We start from the raw sequence: 15,987 nt of genomic DNA on the forward strand, positions 1-15,987 counted from the left end.
CCGAGATGATGGATCCCGAGGCGGATTAGTATTGGATACTAGTAGTATGAGGGGTTATGAAGCGAGTCTGGGCAATACTAGGAATGTAGTTATCATATTAATGTTACATTGAATGAATCCGCTCTTCTATCGCTTATGGAAGGTGGAAGACGCGTCAAGGCGCACCCGATTTTCGTAGGAAGTAGCCATAGGGCCTCATCGATCGCTTGGCCCCGCGTCGCATGGCACGAGCCACTGCATCTCTCCTAAAGTTACCGCAGATTGCCGTAACCTTAAAAACAATCAAATCCCGGGTACGGTGATCCCTTAATAAAAATTTTATTGATTCATTTGGTCTATATTCAGTGGAAAGAATGACTCGGGGGAGGGGGGTGTGTAGTCCTGAAGGAATGCCTGCTGGGTCATGGCAAGCCCACCCCACCCTGCTGGTGGTGCTGTGGTGGCAAGAGATCTTCGAGCAGTTCGACTAATCACTAGGTAGAATCAGCTTGATGCCAGTCGCAGATGAATCGTAGCATTTTGCCGCGGTGTTAGTCTAGTAGATGGGTAGTGTTACAGACCCCTGCTAGCGGAAGCACTAGTGAAGAGGACACTCTGCGCAGACCATCACTAATGCCAACAAAGAAGGTATGCAGTGGCTCTGGTGGTGGTTCAGTACTAGCTCAGTACTTTGTTACTCTTCATGGATAGGATTGGAATCGATCCTGAAGGTGACTTCATTTAGAGATCGTCGTTGAAATCAGGGCCCAGACTCCGACTGATAGGTTCCGCTCGCCGTTGACAATAGATTAAACGCTCCTCGATCAAGCAGGCTGCAGGAGTGTGGCAAAGCCCAGCAATCAGCATGCATATGCATCCAGGGCGCAGCTGAACCCGCTGAGGGGAAGTACCATGTCAGTACTATCTATGCACTATCCTAGACAAATGCTCGAACCCGTTTTGACTTGGCTGACCCACTATGGAGTGAGCTGAAAGCTCATTCTATATAGCACTACACATGCATTGTAACCTTCATGTGGCCAACGATCGATGAGGCAGGATTTCCATTGGTCAAAAGCCCCCGGAGGATCTCGTAAGATGGGGTGGATTCAAAGAAGAGGGTTCGGTCTCCTCAATTAACCAAATCCCGAAGGACCTGTGTGATCCAGAGCTGATATCGGAGTGATACAACTGACATGATGGGCATCTGCTATTGCTGTCTACGTTTTAGAAATCTATAATAACCCCTTAAATCACTGTCTGCTCAGAGGTCTTTGCTACCCACATCATTCAGATCAGTTATCATTCATCTCTTCCTCATCATGGGTTCAACTTCCGTCTCCTGGGAGGTTACCTCGCTCGAAGTTCAGACCACCACGCCCAGCGCTACAAGTGATGGTCTTTACGCCAATGGCAACATGCAAGTTCCTGTGGTTGTTGTTATCAAGACTATTGATCCAGATACAAACACTTCCTATCAATTGAGTGAATCGGACCTCGAGACAATCAAACTCATCGACTATGACGACCCTCCCACGGAACTTTCGGGATCGTGGAGCTATTCTACCACAGAAAACGAGTTCGACCACTCGCTGCCATCATCCAAAAAGGCCCTCCAGCCTGACCTATCTCTAACAGATGGGGGTTCCCAAAAGAAGCGCTACTGGGTTACGACAACAAAGGTGGAGAACAAGAGAGTCGCCGCGAGCATCAAACAGCCCAATGGGACTGTTGTCCATACCGCGGGTGACCCCTATGATTCCAAAGCTACACTTACGGGCACGGACGTAGTGACGTACAAATTGGATGATATCAATCTTCGAAAAGGCGATACTACATCCGGCACTGGCGAAACCGTGGCTTCGCAGAAATGGTCTAGTACAAACTATTATCTTACCACCAATAAATACCCACTCCGAAAAGCAGATGTCAATGGCGATAATTTGCGCACGGATCAGGGCGTGGAGAATTCTTACCTGGAAAACGCCATGGCTTGCTTCTTCTCCGCCAGCAATGAATTCGATATTTTCTACTATTGGCCGATGGGCCCAGAAGAAACACGAAGGGTGGGGGGCGCTTCTGGGGCTCCTATTGAGATCACCGTGAATGAGGAAAGCAACGCCCTATGCTTTACTCATATGCATCTTCAGAATTATGACTTTGATTGGACTTTTGGTTTTCTTTTTTATTACCGATTTATTTTCTATGACCAATTCGGAAACCCTGGCACTTTTTGGGTGGGCTATAATGATAGCCACACTACTCTGGAAATCTTGGACCACAAGTATACCGCTGACGATTATGGACATGATGCATGATCTAAGCTTCATGTAGAAAACAAAGTTTGCTGGTCCTTGCAATCTACGCATACCTTTACTATGGCTACCTCTACTATCAATTCACTCATTTGAGGGTCATATGCTGTTGGCGTAAAAGTAGCCCTGAGAGAAACGACGCCGACGGCCAGAAGTACCTGGCAAGCCACCGAACCGTATTACTACTCCCCACGTTGGTCCCTCATACGAGGATATTAGAGGTATAGGAAACGTCTTTAGGCTTCAGATATCGTTATGGTGTATACCATGGTGTATATGCTAGAGCGGTATCGTCTTACTACAATTCTCAGCAGATACTTAACTAAATATCGTTAATATGGGATATGGAACGTCCAACAAATACTGATCTCCACTATATATTACCAGATGGTTAGTTAGTTGTTAGTAGAGAGGCGTTTAGTCATTATTGGGGAAAACCTACATATTTATATTAAGCCGTAGGCCATAAAGGCTGTCGGATATTCTGCATAAATACGGCGCAGCTCTTCGCTTGCTGTCATTGCGTCCATAAACAAGTATTTCCCGGAAAAGCTACTAATGACCTATTGTGGAACTTCCCTAACAACAGTATGTAAAACCGACACTATTACTTGTACCCTTTGTTGACGACTTGAAGGAACAAGAAAAGCAAGGGAGCATCTCTAGCGTGTCATTCGCTCTTCATTCTACACGCTCAGAGTCCCACCGTCATTATATACTTATTTCCATCCCATACAGAGAGAATCTTAATAAGTACCCACATTTATAATTGAACATCAACTCCAGAATATTAGTCCAACTTGCTGCACTAGTATATACTACGATAACTGTCAATAATCACGTGATTATGTATTTTCGTCCAGTGGAATTTCCTGTTTGAGTAGCTCCGCCTTCTCCAACCGCTCACTCGTTATGAAGTAACCACAATGCTTCGGAAAGTATGGTCTTCGTCATATCGATCTTCTGTATCATTCCAGATCCTCTCTGACCTCCATCTGGAGGTTAACCAACAATACTCATCTTATGAAATTCCCGCTTGCGCAGAGTATCTTATCCTCGCGGGTGATATCGGACGCTTAACGGACTATAATGATTACCGCAACTTTCTGCAGAAACAGACTGACCGGTTTAGATCAGTGTTTCTCTTACTTGGGAACCATGAGTTCTATAATGAGACGTTTGATACGGGAATAGAGATGGCAAAACAACTTGAAGAGGATCCTGCATTTGATGGACGGTTGATTGTCCTCCATCAGAAACGATACGATGTTCCAGGTTCTAATGTTAGTATACTTGGGTGCACGCTTTGGTCAAAAGTACCCCAGGAACGGCCGAAGTTGTCCAGTCAAAAGTGAAAGATTTTCAAAGAATTTCAGACTGGTCGGTTGATGACCATAATGCACGCCATGGTTCTGATTATTCCTGGTTGATGAAGGAGGTACATTCGATACATGCGGAGAATAGAACAGTGGCTAAAGACAGTAAACGACGGTCAATTCTCGTTGTAACACACCATGCGCCTTCGCTTCAGGGGACATCGAACCCCAAACACGCTCAGAGTCCTTGGAGTGTTGCCTTTGGAACTAATATCCTGTCAGAGGTTCCGGACGGGGTGAAAGTCTGGGTGTTTGGGCACACTCATTATAATACAGATTTCAAGGAGAAGGGGGTACGAGTTGTGAGCAATCAACGGGGGTATGTGTTGCCTGGGAGTGATCCGAAAGCAGACAGCGGGTTTGATGTGAGGAAGGTCATACAGCTATCATGAAGTTTCAAGCTCTGTCTCTAGCCTGTAGGCATACAGATAAAGCCAATCTCAACTAACCTGTTATTCCCCAATTACAACTCCTCCCACTCCTACTAGGAAGAAGGCCCAGCCCCATTAGTAACGGTTGAGAGCATATTAAGGTGTTAGTACGCAGTTATAAAATAGTAATTCAAGGGTGGAGTGCGATGGCTGATGAGAAGACGGGCTTCCGCCCAAGTCATGAGATATCGGCACAATATGCTTAGCCATTATGGGAGAATTGGCCTTGGCGATGGTTGATTAATAGCAATTGCTCGGATGTCGTCAAATTAAGAGACATTATTTGCGCTAGTATTACCAGCATGCCAGCCACCATCGGAATGGGTGTGGGAGCAACTTGGAGTGTGCAACTGTTGTGTCGTCGCTTACCCCAGGCTGTGGGGTCGAATCCAACCCCGCGCGGGTACGTTGGACAGATCGGCTATACAAACATTCCACAAATCACCATGATTGGAATGCGTCTTAATGAGACCAATTAATGTACCATGGACCCCATAGAACAACAATCGAACACAACGCAACCATAATGCATCCTACCATGGGTCCTACCTTGCTTTTACGAAGGCTCAACCAATGATGCGAACCGCTTAAACTTCATAATGACTTCACCCAGCCAAAACCAAGCAATCATAACGCTTCGAGACCAGAGAGTCGCGGTTGGGAGCAACAGCCGCCTGTGAGTAAAGTCCATCATGCGGAGAGTCCCATCGTCATCATCCCATCATCAACGCCACATTTGGACCATATATCAGGCCGGGCCCGTGCCCCAGTTCGCTTCAGTCGTTGGTTTCATCGTATGCTAATGTGAATGTAACCATCTGAACTGAACTCCATTTTGGCAATTGTACTACCATCTGGTACGCTTGCTGTTTTTTTTCCTTGATTGGGAGTGCAGATGTACTTGATTGCCATGGAGATGGGCAGCAGTTTCAGCCAGATTATCAACTAATGATTTTCTACAGAAAACATACAACCACCATGACCTCAAGAGGTTCGAATCCCGTCTCGCGCCTTGCGGAAGCCGCCAAGGAGAAGGTTGCGCCAAGTACCTCCTCCAAGGCTAAGGATCCCACCGAAAACTGGACCCCGGAGGAGATGTTCGAGACCACGTTGGATAAGAACGGCAATCCAGTACCCGATGCCATCTCGTATATCGATGGGCCTAAAATGACCCAAAAACGACAAGGTCCAGACGAGGGAGATGTTTTTGACGCCGCCAATCAAGACTTTGACTAAGTCAAGCCCGATGGGAAGAATGACGCTGGAGGCGTCCATAGAGGGGGCAACGCGGCTATATGATATGAGACCATGCGGAATGTTCGATGCTGTCAGTCACTCTTTGCAGGACAAGAGCGGTGGATGCTGAGACATGAGTGCATGCAATGTGTAAATGTGGATAGTGCTAGTAATTTCCCGGTGGTACACTCCTTGACCACCGGGCCAACAGAAACAATCAGATTGTATGCAATCGAGACATATCCTTGCATCCTGCATCCTCGGCGGTCTGTGTCTCTCCGGACACAGCAGTAAGTCTTCCTTATCGTGAGTTCGTGTCCCTGGCTGTCCGTAGAATTGCCATGGCAACGACCCGCTGCCAGAAGGTCTATGCGCTGCCTCAGGCTCCATACTATTCCCGATCGGGAAATCCCCAAACGAGATCATGGCGATGCGATTCATTCATCTGAACTCCCATGACTTAACCCCCCAGTTCTCTGTTGTCGCTTCTGGTCCCTCCTCGATCGCTGCATCTCCTCGTGGGCCTTCTTTGAGAGGGGGGTGTGTGTGTACTGTCTTCTATCCCCTTGCGTACCACTGCATGTTTCTCTCTTTCACCTTCCATCGCAGGAGCTTTCCCGAAACCCCCGACTGCCCGGCTGTTTACCCCATGTTGAGAGTGGAATCGCTCTGTTGTCTAGTGCCGGATGTCAATTGAACTTGCAGACGGACGCACCGCGCAAGCATATACATTCTGGATATCCTCCTTGTCTAGTTCCCCCCCTTCGAGGGCGAGCACTACGCCCATTCTTGGGTCCACTAACCCAGCAGCCACCACCGCTACCCCCCATACCCTTAATATCAATCCCTCCTCGATAAGAAAAACCCGCCTCTCGGTCCCTACCATTCGGTGGTACAGTTGCCTGTATGTACCATTGCCTACTTCAACGCCATCGTGAACACCTCACTCAGTTTGTACAGTTCTTGAGGGATCACGGTCACGAAATGGCCCTGGACCCCCGTTTCTACCACCATATCGGCCACGGCTCCGGGCCTGGCTCCCAGTCCTCCGCCTCGTCATCCGGGGTCTCTGCGATAACCGGCATCACCAGTCCTTCGGCTCATTCGATGACTGCCTCCGCCGCTACCTTACGATCAACCGCGTCCAGTCCGTCGCTGCGCGCACGCGAGGGCGTAGCCGTGTCTGCGCACCACCGAGTCGACAGCATGTCGAGTCCTTCCGGCGGCGGCAACGTGCGCGTTGTCGTCCGAGTGAGAAAGTTCCTTCCCAGAGGTACGTCTGGCTGAACGGTAAAGAGTATACGAAAGCGAAGCTGACAGTCATCCCATTCTTGGGAGCATAGAAATTAACCGCAATGCCGAATGTCTGATCAGCATGGATCCGCATACGCAGACGACCAAGCTACGAGCACCCCAGATCAGCCCGGAAGACGAAGGAAAGCCTAAATCGCAGGCGCGCGGAAAGGTGTTGGAGGATAAATCGTTCGTCTTTGACAACTCTTTCTGGTCGCATAACGAAAGAGACCCTCATTACGCTCACCAAGAAGACGTCTATAATTGCTTGGGAGAAGAGTTCCTGGATCACAACTTTGAAGGATACCACACCTGCATATTCGCCTATGGCCAGACGGGTTCTGGCAAGAGTTACACCATGATGGGCACGCCGGAAGCGCCTGGACTGATCCCTCGGACCTGCGAAGATTTATTTCAACGGATTGAGAGCGCCGAATCTCCGGATATCAGTTTCAACGTGCGCGTCTCCTACTTTGAAGTCTACAATGAACATGTGCGCGATTTGCTCGTCCCTCGGAGCGACCCGCCGCACTACCTTCGTATTCGGGAGTCCCCGTTGGAAGGCCCGTACGTCAAGGACCTGACGGAGGTGACAGTTAAGAGCTTCGACGAACTCATGAAATTCATGCGCAAGGGCGACGTATCGCGCACTGTGGCCAGCACGAAGATGAATGATACGTCGTCCCGATCACACGCAGTGTTTACTATTACTCTGAAACAGATCCACCACGACCTTTCGACCGATGAAACCACTGAACGCACGGCACGAATACGTCTCGTCGATCTGGCAGGTTCAGAACGAGCCAAGTCCACGGAAGCAACCGGTCAACGACTGCGCGAGGGGTCCAATATCAACAAGTCCCTGACAACACTAGGCCGAGTCATTGCCGCACTGGCAGATCCCAAACCGGGTCGAGGCGGCAAACGCAAGGGCAAGGATGTGGTCCCGTATCGCGATTCAATTTTGACCTGGCTGTTGAAGGATAGTCTCGGGGGCAATTCGAAGACGGCAATGATAGCATGTATCTCCCCCAGTGACTACGAGGAAACGCTCTCCACCCTACGATACGCAGACCAAGCCAAGCGCATTCGCACACGCGCCCGCGTTAATCAGGACCATCTCTCCGCTGCCGAACGCGATAAGCAGATCGCCGAGATGGCGGAAACGATCCGCACACTCCAGCTGAGTGTCAGCCTGGCAGCAGCCAACCGACGGGAGAATGAGATGCAGAACGAGCGCCTCGAAGATTATCAGCAGAAGGTAGAGAAGCTTCAGCGACTAATGGAGGAGACGAAAATGGTGAGTGAGTGTAAGATCCGGCAGCTGCAGACAGAGAACGAGGCCCTGCGCAATCACCTCAAGCTGGCCTTGGACAGTATCCGGAACCCGATCCCTCCGGTGGTGGTGCATAAGCGCCGGAGTGGCCTATACAGTGTGAATGAGAACGATGGCTCTCCGTCCAATCGCAAGCGGCTCAGCCGTGCCCGATCGCCTCCGTCTGACGTCGAGCCCGAACCCGAGCCGGACCTCATCTGGGAAGACGAAGACACGATGCAGAGCGAAGCCAGCCATGTCGAAGCGCAGGAAATGCAGACGCACATGGAGAATCTCCTGGACGACCTGAGCATGTTCAAGCGCAAGTTAGCCACAGACCACGAGCGATTCCGACCCAGCTGGAAGCCTGAAGGGCGGAAGCGACGACGAGCGCTGGGCGATGTTTGGGCCAACAATCGATAAATGGACAATTTCGAGAATAGAATGGGATGGGACTGGACTGGGTAGCGTGGGTGGCTTTGTGATTATGGCGTTGGATGGATTGATGAATTGACTTGGATGCACATAATTGGAGACGCTGGTTTGATTTGAACTGGGTCTCGCTGCGATGATATCTTTGCTGCTTTCTTTTTTTTCTCTGGCCTTTAGCTTTTACTTTTCTGGCACGATGACATGATTGTATGGTAGGATGACAAGGATGCTTGATGCCCGAATACCATGAAACCTTGTGATTAGTGGATGCACATCGGCTGTGGCTTGATCGTTTGTCTGCCCAGCTCTAACTCAGGTACATGCTATAGTTAGTATACATTGGTACATGATGGTGTCAGTTATAGATAAATAGAATATCGTCTGGTACAGCAATTCCTAGTCAACGACGGTGAGATCCGGTCTCAGCAACCCCCCATGACGCCCCTCCCAACCACCACAAAGTTCTTTACTAGTGAAGTAAAGTAACACAGTGGAATGCTACTCCTAGAGAAGCTCCTTATGCTGGGAAGCACCGTGGTGCAATACTTGGGTGTTTTAGTGGTGGTGACAGCAGCTTATGTGAAGCAGCAGCAGCAAAGCGTGAGTCAACGACGGGAACGGGTTTCATCGCCGGCTCCCCCCACAACATCCACTTCTTCTTCCACTTCCTCCTCCGCCGAAAAAGTCTCCAATGCCCCTCCCGATCGCCTCGATTCTCCCCCTCCGTCCTCCTACTACACATTTCCTCTCATAATGGCGACCCCCGTTGACTCCTCACAACCCCCGGCTGAAATGCAATCCCAGCAATCCTCATCATCCCCAGGCGCTGCCGCTGCTGCCGCCGGCGCCAACGCCTCCGCTAAGCCCGCTAAACCGCAGCAATCACAGCCCGCCAAGCAACAATCACAACAGCAACAATCACAATCCAAAGGGAAGGATACTGCCGCCGCTGGTGGAGATGGTGCCGCGCTCTCCCCCGCCGAATTGAAGAAGAAAGCCAAAGCTGAAAAGGCCGCCCGTCGCGCTCGCGAACGCGCCGAACGTGAACAGTCCGGTGGTGGTGCTGCTGCGCCCGGTGGGGGTCAGTCAGCTGCTGGTGGTAAGAAGGGCGCGTCGGGTCCTGGTGGTGCCGGGGCTGGTGGAAAGGATGCTTCTGGTGCTGCGACGCCTCAGAAGGGTGGTCATCAGAAACAGTTGCCTCGCCGGGGTTCGGCGCAGGCGACCGGCCAGCTGGGGGCGGCGGAGTTGAAGAAGAAGCAGGAAGAGAAGAATGTCTCGGTCTTTGGACATCTGTATGGTCAGCAGCGCAGGACTACGATTGCTGGCGCTGGAAAAGAAGTTCATCCGGCGGTTTTGGCGCTGGGCATGCAGATGAGAGATTATGTGGTTTGTGGTAGTAGTGCCAGATGTGTTGCTACTTTGTTGGCTTTCAAGAGGGTATGTCTTTATTCTACTGATATGCTGTGGGGCTCAGGATGTGTTAACGTTTGTCAGGTTATCGAAGCTTATACTACCCCCTTGGGAACCTCTCTCGCCCGCCACTTGACTACTCACCTCTCGCACCAGATTACCTACCTCTCTACATGTCGTCCCTTGTCTATCAGTCAGGGTAACGCTATTCGCGCCCTTAAGCTCGCCATCTCCTCCATTGATCCGTCTGTCCCCGAAGCCACCGCCAAGGCCTCGCTGTGCGATTTCATCGACAGTTTCATCCGTGAGAAGATCACCGTCGCCGACCAGGTCATTGCCGGCAGCGCAGCACAGAAGATTCAGGATGGAGATGTGATCGTCACATTTGCGGGCAGCTCGATCGTGAAGCAGACGCTGTTGGCAGCACACAAGGAGGGCAAGCAATTCCGCGTTTCCATCATCGACTCGCGACCCCTGTTCGAGGGTAAGAACCTGGCGCGCACGCTCGCCAACGCCGGTCTGGACGTGCAATATTCCCTCATGAACGGCATCAGCCACGCCATCAAAGACGCCACTAAAGTGTTCCTGGGCGCCCACGCCATGACCAGCAACGGTCGCCTGTACTCGCGCGTCGGCACCGCGCTGGTCGCCATGTCAGCCAAGGAGCGCGCCGGCGGCGTCGAGGTTCCCGTCATCGTATGCTGCGAGACAGTCAAGTTCACAGACCGCGTCGCGCTGGACAGTATCGTCGTCAACGAGATCGCGGACGCCGATGAGCTGGTTACGGTCGAGCCAGTTCAGCAGGTGACCGGGTTGCCGGATCCCGCAGCGCAGCCGGCCGTAGAGCCCAAGAAGGGCGGCAAGGCCAGCAGTGCGCCGGTGGAGACGAGCACGGCGGCACAGAGCAAGTCGTCGCCGCTGGAGGATTGGAAGGAGTCGGCGAATCTGCAGCTGCTGAATATCATGTACGATGTGACGCCGGCGGAGTATGTGGATATGGTGGTGACGGAGATGGGCAGTCTGCCGCCGAGTGCAGTACCTATAGTGCATCGGATGAGTACGAATATGTAGGTTTTTAGTTACGGTAGTTAGATAATGGGTTAGCAACATGGTTTCTCTGGTGACTGGATGTACTCCGTAGCTGGTGAAAGCGGTGATTTCACACCGGACTTCCATTCCGTAAACTCATCGCAACAACTTCAACACCAACACTCGTCACAAACACAACAACCAACTACCAACACATCACGTCTCAATTCAGTCCACAATAATAATACTCAACCATACACTAAACATACCACTACACACTACCTCACCTCCACTCCAACTCTAATCCGCGTTCTGCATTCAAAATGGTACCTCCCCTCCATCCCATCCCCATCTCATCCCCTCACCACCACCACCACCACCTCTTCATCCTCCTCCCCTATACTAACATGAAATAAAAAAAATAATAGAGCAAAGACTCCACCCCCACACACATCCACATGCACCACCCGCGGCTAGCAGACTACTTCGAAGACTTCACGCGTCCACACCACACCACCACCTCCACCAGCAACAACCCCTACACATCCGCCACAAACAACCAAACAATGACCAACGGCGCAACTACCTCGCCCACCCTGACACCCTCCTTCCTCCCTATCGAAGACATCTACATCCCGCCGCAGTATCAGCCGCCTAACCCGGAAGACGAGGACGATGTTGTGCCGGACCAGCATGCCGCGTTTGGGATTGCCAGGGCCATGGCGCTTCANGGACGTAGGGGGGAGGGTGCGTGGAGGGATTTGGGGCTGGAGGGGTTGGTTAGTGGGAGTGGTACTGGAGGGGGGATTGGGGTTGGGGAAGGGGGAGGGGCGAAGGTGAGGGTTAGAGGGGAGGGGAGGTTGATGGGTGGGAGGAGGAGGGTGGTTTGTTTGAGGTGATTTCGATCCATTTCAAATGTTTTTCTAGGGTTGGGGATGAAAGGGAAAGATGGCGTTGTGGTGATTTTTATGGCTTGGCTAGGCTAGGCTAGGCTATTATACCCTGCGTTTATGCTTTATGCTTATGTGGATATGGATGGGTATGGAGTCCTTTCGTGGAATCATCATTATCATGTATACTGCTGCTGCGCTATATCCGTATTATGTCTACCCGGGCCCGTTCATACAATTTATGGCTGACCTGCTTCTGTTCTCTCTCTTCGTCTTCTATCCGTCGTGGCTGGATCGCCATCTGTGCGTATGTGCCTGCGCCGCGGCGCTTGGAGAGTGTGCCGGGGTTGATCACCGTTACGCTGTCTACTACCTGTGTAGTTGTTAGCATTCATCATACAGAATACAGATCACTGAGTGTGGTGGTTACCTTGACAAACGGCGGCAGCATACTCGGCGTTATCAACACGTCCGGCCGTACATTCCACCACTCGCCCAGCTTCGAATAGCTCACATCTACCATCCCCCCTGTTGCAAGGCCGGTCCCCGCTCGTGGCAGCATATCTCTGCTTGATGTCGGGAACATTGGCTGGAAGTGTCGCTGCTCGATCATGTACTTTGGCAGTCTCGTCAGGAGGTTTCCCTCCGTCGGCTTGCCGTGAAGTACCTCCTCGCGCCGCAGCTCGTACAGCACATCGTGCGAGCACATCCCAATCACCGTCTCGTTCAGCGACAGCGTCACCGGGTTCGACACCATGCGCACCTGCTTCGGCAGTCCCAGCTCCTTCTTGGGTAGCTGCTCCTGCGGCCATGAGACGTGTTTGCTGACTGCGTCGCGCACTGACGGGACCAGCACGATTGTGACGCTGGGCACGGCCGCCACGAGTCGCTGTAGCGGAGCTGAGATGCAGTGCCGGAATACCGTCGTCAGCGTCACCGTGTCCGGGTCCACGCCGTTGATCTCCGGCAGGTCGAAATCCCCCGAGGCCAGCAGGGGATGCTCGATGTCCAGGAACGGTCCCAGCAGGACGAGACCGTCCGCGTAGCTGTCTGCTGCCTTGCGGCAAATTTCTTTCAGTGGCTCGTAGTCGAGATTATCATCTGCTGTGTACGGGCCGGCTGCGACGAGGATGTTCAAGGGCGCTGGTCCGGCGTCTTCGAGTCTCTGGTTGATGGTTTCGAGGTTGACGACTGATGAGGCGGCCGGGGGGAGAAGGGGGGTGGGGAGGACCTCTTTGACGGAAAAGTAGTTACCGGACGCATTAATGCCGCGCAGCGCCACGATCTGGCCCGGGAAGAAGTTGGCTGAGGGCACGGATTCGAGTTTCAATGGAACCCGGATGCCTGCTCCTGTGCGTCTTGATGTCTCGAGCACGAGTGATGCCGCGTTGAGCTTCCCTTCCATACTATCGGATGCGATGCGGCCGACGGCCACGATCTCGCTGGTGCTCTGAGTGGCGGCGCTGCCGAATGTGATCTCGTCGCTGCCGTACTGTTTCTCAAACAATGCCATGAATTCATCAATGCGGTCGTCCAGGATCTCCGATGCTTCGGCCAGTCGCATGGCCATGGGCTTGTATCCGAACTTCTTCAGGTCTGTGTTTGCCGTCGGTCGTATGCGGGCTTCGGAGTATGGCGCGATAGGAGCCTCTGCTTGTGGGAGATGAGAGTTGATGGTTTCGATCGTTTCGCCTGCATTCTGGCGCTGGGAGAATGGAATGGATCTGTTTGGTCAGTTGCAATCTTCCAAGGTGATTGTCGCACGTACTGTAGTCCATCACCGTTTGTCTGCTTCACATTAGTACTCATCGGAGACCCATTGTGGTCGGTTCTCCCGATCTTTGAGATTGATGGCGAAGCAAAGTCGGATTTCCGCTTAGCTGAACCGGCATTGCTCCGACCAGAAGCACCTGGTGTTAATCCGTCAAGCCTGGATCATTAGTTTTCGTCCATCAATCCATTGATACTCAACGTACATGCCAAAAACATCCGACGTAGCAGCGCGCGGGGTCGCCGGCACTGCTGGTTTCCTCTCCATCTGTCTGCCTGCTTTGCCGCGGGCTTCTCGCTCCAATGTATCCTGCACATCTTTCTTGAACAGTCGTACGGATCCCAGGTCCATCTTCAGCTCATCCGGGCCCATTTTCAGACAGTAGGACTCCCATTTGTAGAAGAGCTCTTGCGCGGAGATGGAGTGGATGCGCAGGATTGACTGCAACTCCGTGAGGACATCCTTGGGTAGCCCATCCGGAGCAGCGGCAGCAAAGAGCTCATTGAGCTCTGCGACAGAGTCCTCCATGTTGGTTAACCCTGGCTTAATGAGATGTTGGATAGTAAACCAATATGGCTCTGCTATCGGAACTGCAATGACGCGCGACGCGTGAGACGCGCAAATTGGTTACTGCGACCGCCTACCCAAACGAGACAGCAGCACGACCCGCGGGAACCACGTATTTTCGACTGCAATTGATTAATCCATCGGAGGTTTGCAGCTGACGATCGGTGGGCCTGCCGATCAACACTCCGCCCTGCTCAATCTTACGGCGTGAAAAAGGACACCCGGGAAGCTGCTTGCCGTTCTCCCCCTTTAATATATTCGCTGATGTCTCGCGGTTTATAAAGTTGGTGCTTCTCAGACAAGACATACACTTACACATATACACACGATCCATCTACACTAGATCCAACGCAAGCTGCTTCATCATGAGCGCTCCCTCAGATTCTCCGGCCCCTGCGCCTGCTGTCGACACCTCACAGACCACCCCTTCTGACCCATCACCTTCGAATCCTGCTGAGATCGCAGCTACCCCTGAGACTACCACTAAACCCGCAGAATCCACCGAGCAAGCCAAGGAAATCGACGAGTTTGAGTCTCAGTTGCCATTGTCCGCCGCCGACGGCCTTATCCAGAAGCCTTTCCCCCGCCCCCTTGAATCGGCCAAGCCGACACCCCCGGCAGAGCTCACCTCCGACCAACAAGCAAAATACAAGGATGTCCTGAAGGCTGTGTCGGAATGGACCACTGTTCCGACAACGTCCGCTAAGAATTCTCCCACCGAACCCATTACCGACAATGAGCGCATGTTCTTGACCCGCGAATGTCTGTTGCGGTACCTGCGCGCAACCAAATGGAATGTCTCCGAAGCAATTGCGCGCCTCCAGCGCACGCTCACTTGGCGCCGTGAGTACGGCGTTGAAAAGCTCACAGCCGACTACATTTCAGTTGAGAACGAGACGGGCAAGCAGGTCATTCTGGGGTATGACATTCACGGGCGTCCATGTCTGTACCTCTTGCCATCGAACCAGAACACGGAAACGAGCGACCGTCAGATCCAACACTTGGTCTTCATGCTTGAGCGCGTCATCGACCTTATGGGCCCGGATCAGGAGACGCTGGCATTGATTGTCAACTACAAGGAGACGAAGTCGGGTCAGAATGCGAGTATCGGCCAGGCCAAGCAGACCCTCAACTTTCTGCAGAACCACTACCCAGAGAGAATGGGTCGCGCCCTTGTAATTAACAGTGAGTTGTCCCTATCTTATGCAAGCGATAACCTCTGACCACGTCAGTGCCGTTCATGATCCTCGGTTTCTTCAAGATCATCACTCCGTTCATCGATCCATTGACCCGCCAAAAACTCAAGTTCAACGAGGACCTGGGTCAGCATGTGCCTCCGGGCCAGTTGATGAAGTCCATGGGCGGTGAAGTCGAGTTCCGGTACGACCATTCGATCTACTGGCCGACGCTCAACAAGCTTGCCGACCAGCGCAGAGCAGCATACAAGGAGCGGTGGATTCAGGGCGGGAAACGTGTTGGTGAGATTGAGAACTATCTGAAGACGGGCACCAGCCCGAGTCTCTCCCAGACAGAGGGGGCGAATGGCACCGCGTAGCCTACGGCATGAAACTTCCCATATTGTGCGACTTCCGGGTAAAAATTGTCTTTCAGTGTTCTTCGAGCGTCGGCGATTGCATGGCTGTGGCATAAAGCATAGATACGCCTTTATAATTCTTTGGCACCGTTCTCTTCGAGCTCTCGGTTAGTCTTGTGGTGTAGTTAGACACATGGCCCAAATATAATCAGCAACCTTGGCTTGTTATTCAACCTGTCGCGTTAATATTAAGGAGGCATTGATGTCGGCGTAGGTAGAGACCGGAGCTAGTCAAGCGACTCGAAGCTTTCTCCGCAGTGTCCTTGTCACGTGTGGGGATGGCGGGGCATTTTATGCCTCAGGCATGTATCCCACAACCTCCCACCAGTTATTGAAGCTGCAGCAATAC

At 52.1% G+C, this 15,987-nt stretch overlaps 6 protein-coding genes across 6 annotated transcripts; 5 read left to right on the top strand and 1 right to left on the bottom strand.

Moving 5' to 3' along the window:
* Positions 1–1,301: 1,301 nt before the first annotated feature.
* An14g06160 (uncharacterized protein) lies at positions 1,302–2,297 on the top strand (the record flags this gene model as incomplete). Its single annotated transcript, XM_001401202.1, has 1 exon — positions 1,302–2,297. The coding sequence occupies one exon, from the start codon at positions 1,302–1,304 to the stop codon at positions 2,295–2,297; it is 996 nt and encodes a 331-aa protein (XP_001401239.1).
* A 923-nt stretch (positions 2,298–3,220) lies between these two features.
* On the top strand, positions 3,221–5,337 carry An14g06170 (uncharacterized protein; the record flags this gene model as incomplete). Its single annotated transcript, XM_059744342.1, has 5 exons — positions 3,221–3,569; positions 3,671–4,044; positions 4,411–4,504; positions 4,749–4,883; positions 4,997–5,337. The coding sequence occupies 5 exons, from the start codon at positions 3,221–3,223 to the stop codon at positions 5,335–5,337; spliced, it is 1,293 nt and encodes a 430-aa protein (XP_059606448.1).
* A 984-nt stretch (positions 5,338–6,321) lies between these two features.
* Positions 6,322–8,368, top strand: An14g06180 (uncharacterized protein; the record flags this gene model as incomplete). Its single annotated transcript, XM_001401204.3, has 2 exons — positions 6,322–6,610; positions 6,681–8,368. The coding sequence occupies 2 exons, from the start codon at positions 6,322–6,324 to the stop codon at positions 8,366–8,368; spliced, it is 1,977 nt and encodes a 658-aa protein (XP_001401241.1).
* Positions 8,369–8,896: 528 nt separating this feature from the next.
* On the top strand, positions 8,897–11,227 carry An14g06190 (uncharacterized protein; the record flags this gene model as incomplete). The annotated part of the gene is made up of 4 exons (XM_059744344.1): positions 8,897–10,591; positions 10,712–10,773; positions 10,824–10,854; positions 10,892–11,227. 4 exons carry the CDS (start codon positions 8,897–8,899, stop codon positions 11,225–11,227), a joined length of 2,124 nt encoding a protein of 707 aa, XP_059606449.1.
* A 597-nt stretch (positions 11,228–11,824) lies between these two features.
* An14g06200 (uncharacterized protein) lies at positions 11,825–14,005 on the bottom strand (the record flags this gene model as incomplete). Its single annotated transcript, XM_059744345.1, has 4 exons — positions 11,825–11,905; positions 11,957–12,079; positions 12,137–13,430; positions 13,674–14,005. The coding sequence occupies 4 exons, from the start codon at positions 14,003–14,005 to the stop codon at positions 11,825–11,827; spliced, it is 1,830 nt and encodes a 609-aa protein (XP_059606450.1).
* Positions 14,006–14,409: 404 nt separating this feature from the next.
* Positions 14,410–15,599, top strand: An14g06210 (uncharacterized protein; the record flags this gene model as incomplete). Its single annotated transcript, XM_001401207.3, has 2 exons — positions 14,410–15,229; positions 15,277–15,599. The coding sequence occupies 2 exons, from the start codon at positions 14,410–14,412 to the stop codon at positions 15,597–15,599; spliced, it is 1,143 nt and encodes a 380-aa protein (XP_001401244.1).
* Between the last annotated feature and the right edge of the window lie 388 nt (positions 15,600–15,987).

Source organism: Aspergillus niger (assembly GCF_000002855.4).
Source record: "Aspergillus niger supercontig An14".
Classification (NCBI taxonomy): Eukaryota; Fungi; Ascomycota; class Eurotiomycetes; order Eurotiales; family Aspergillaceae; genus Aspergillus; species Aspergillus niger.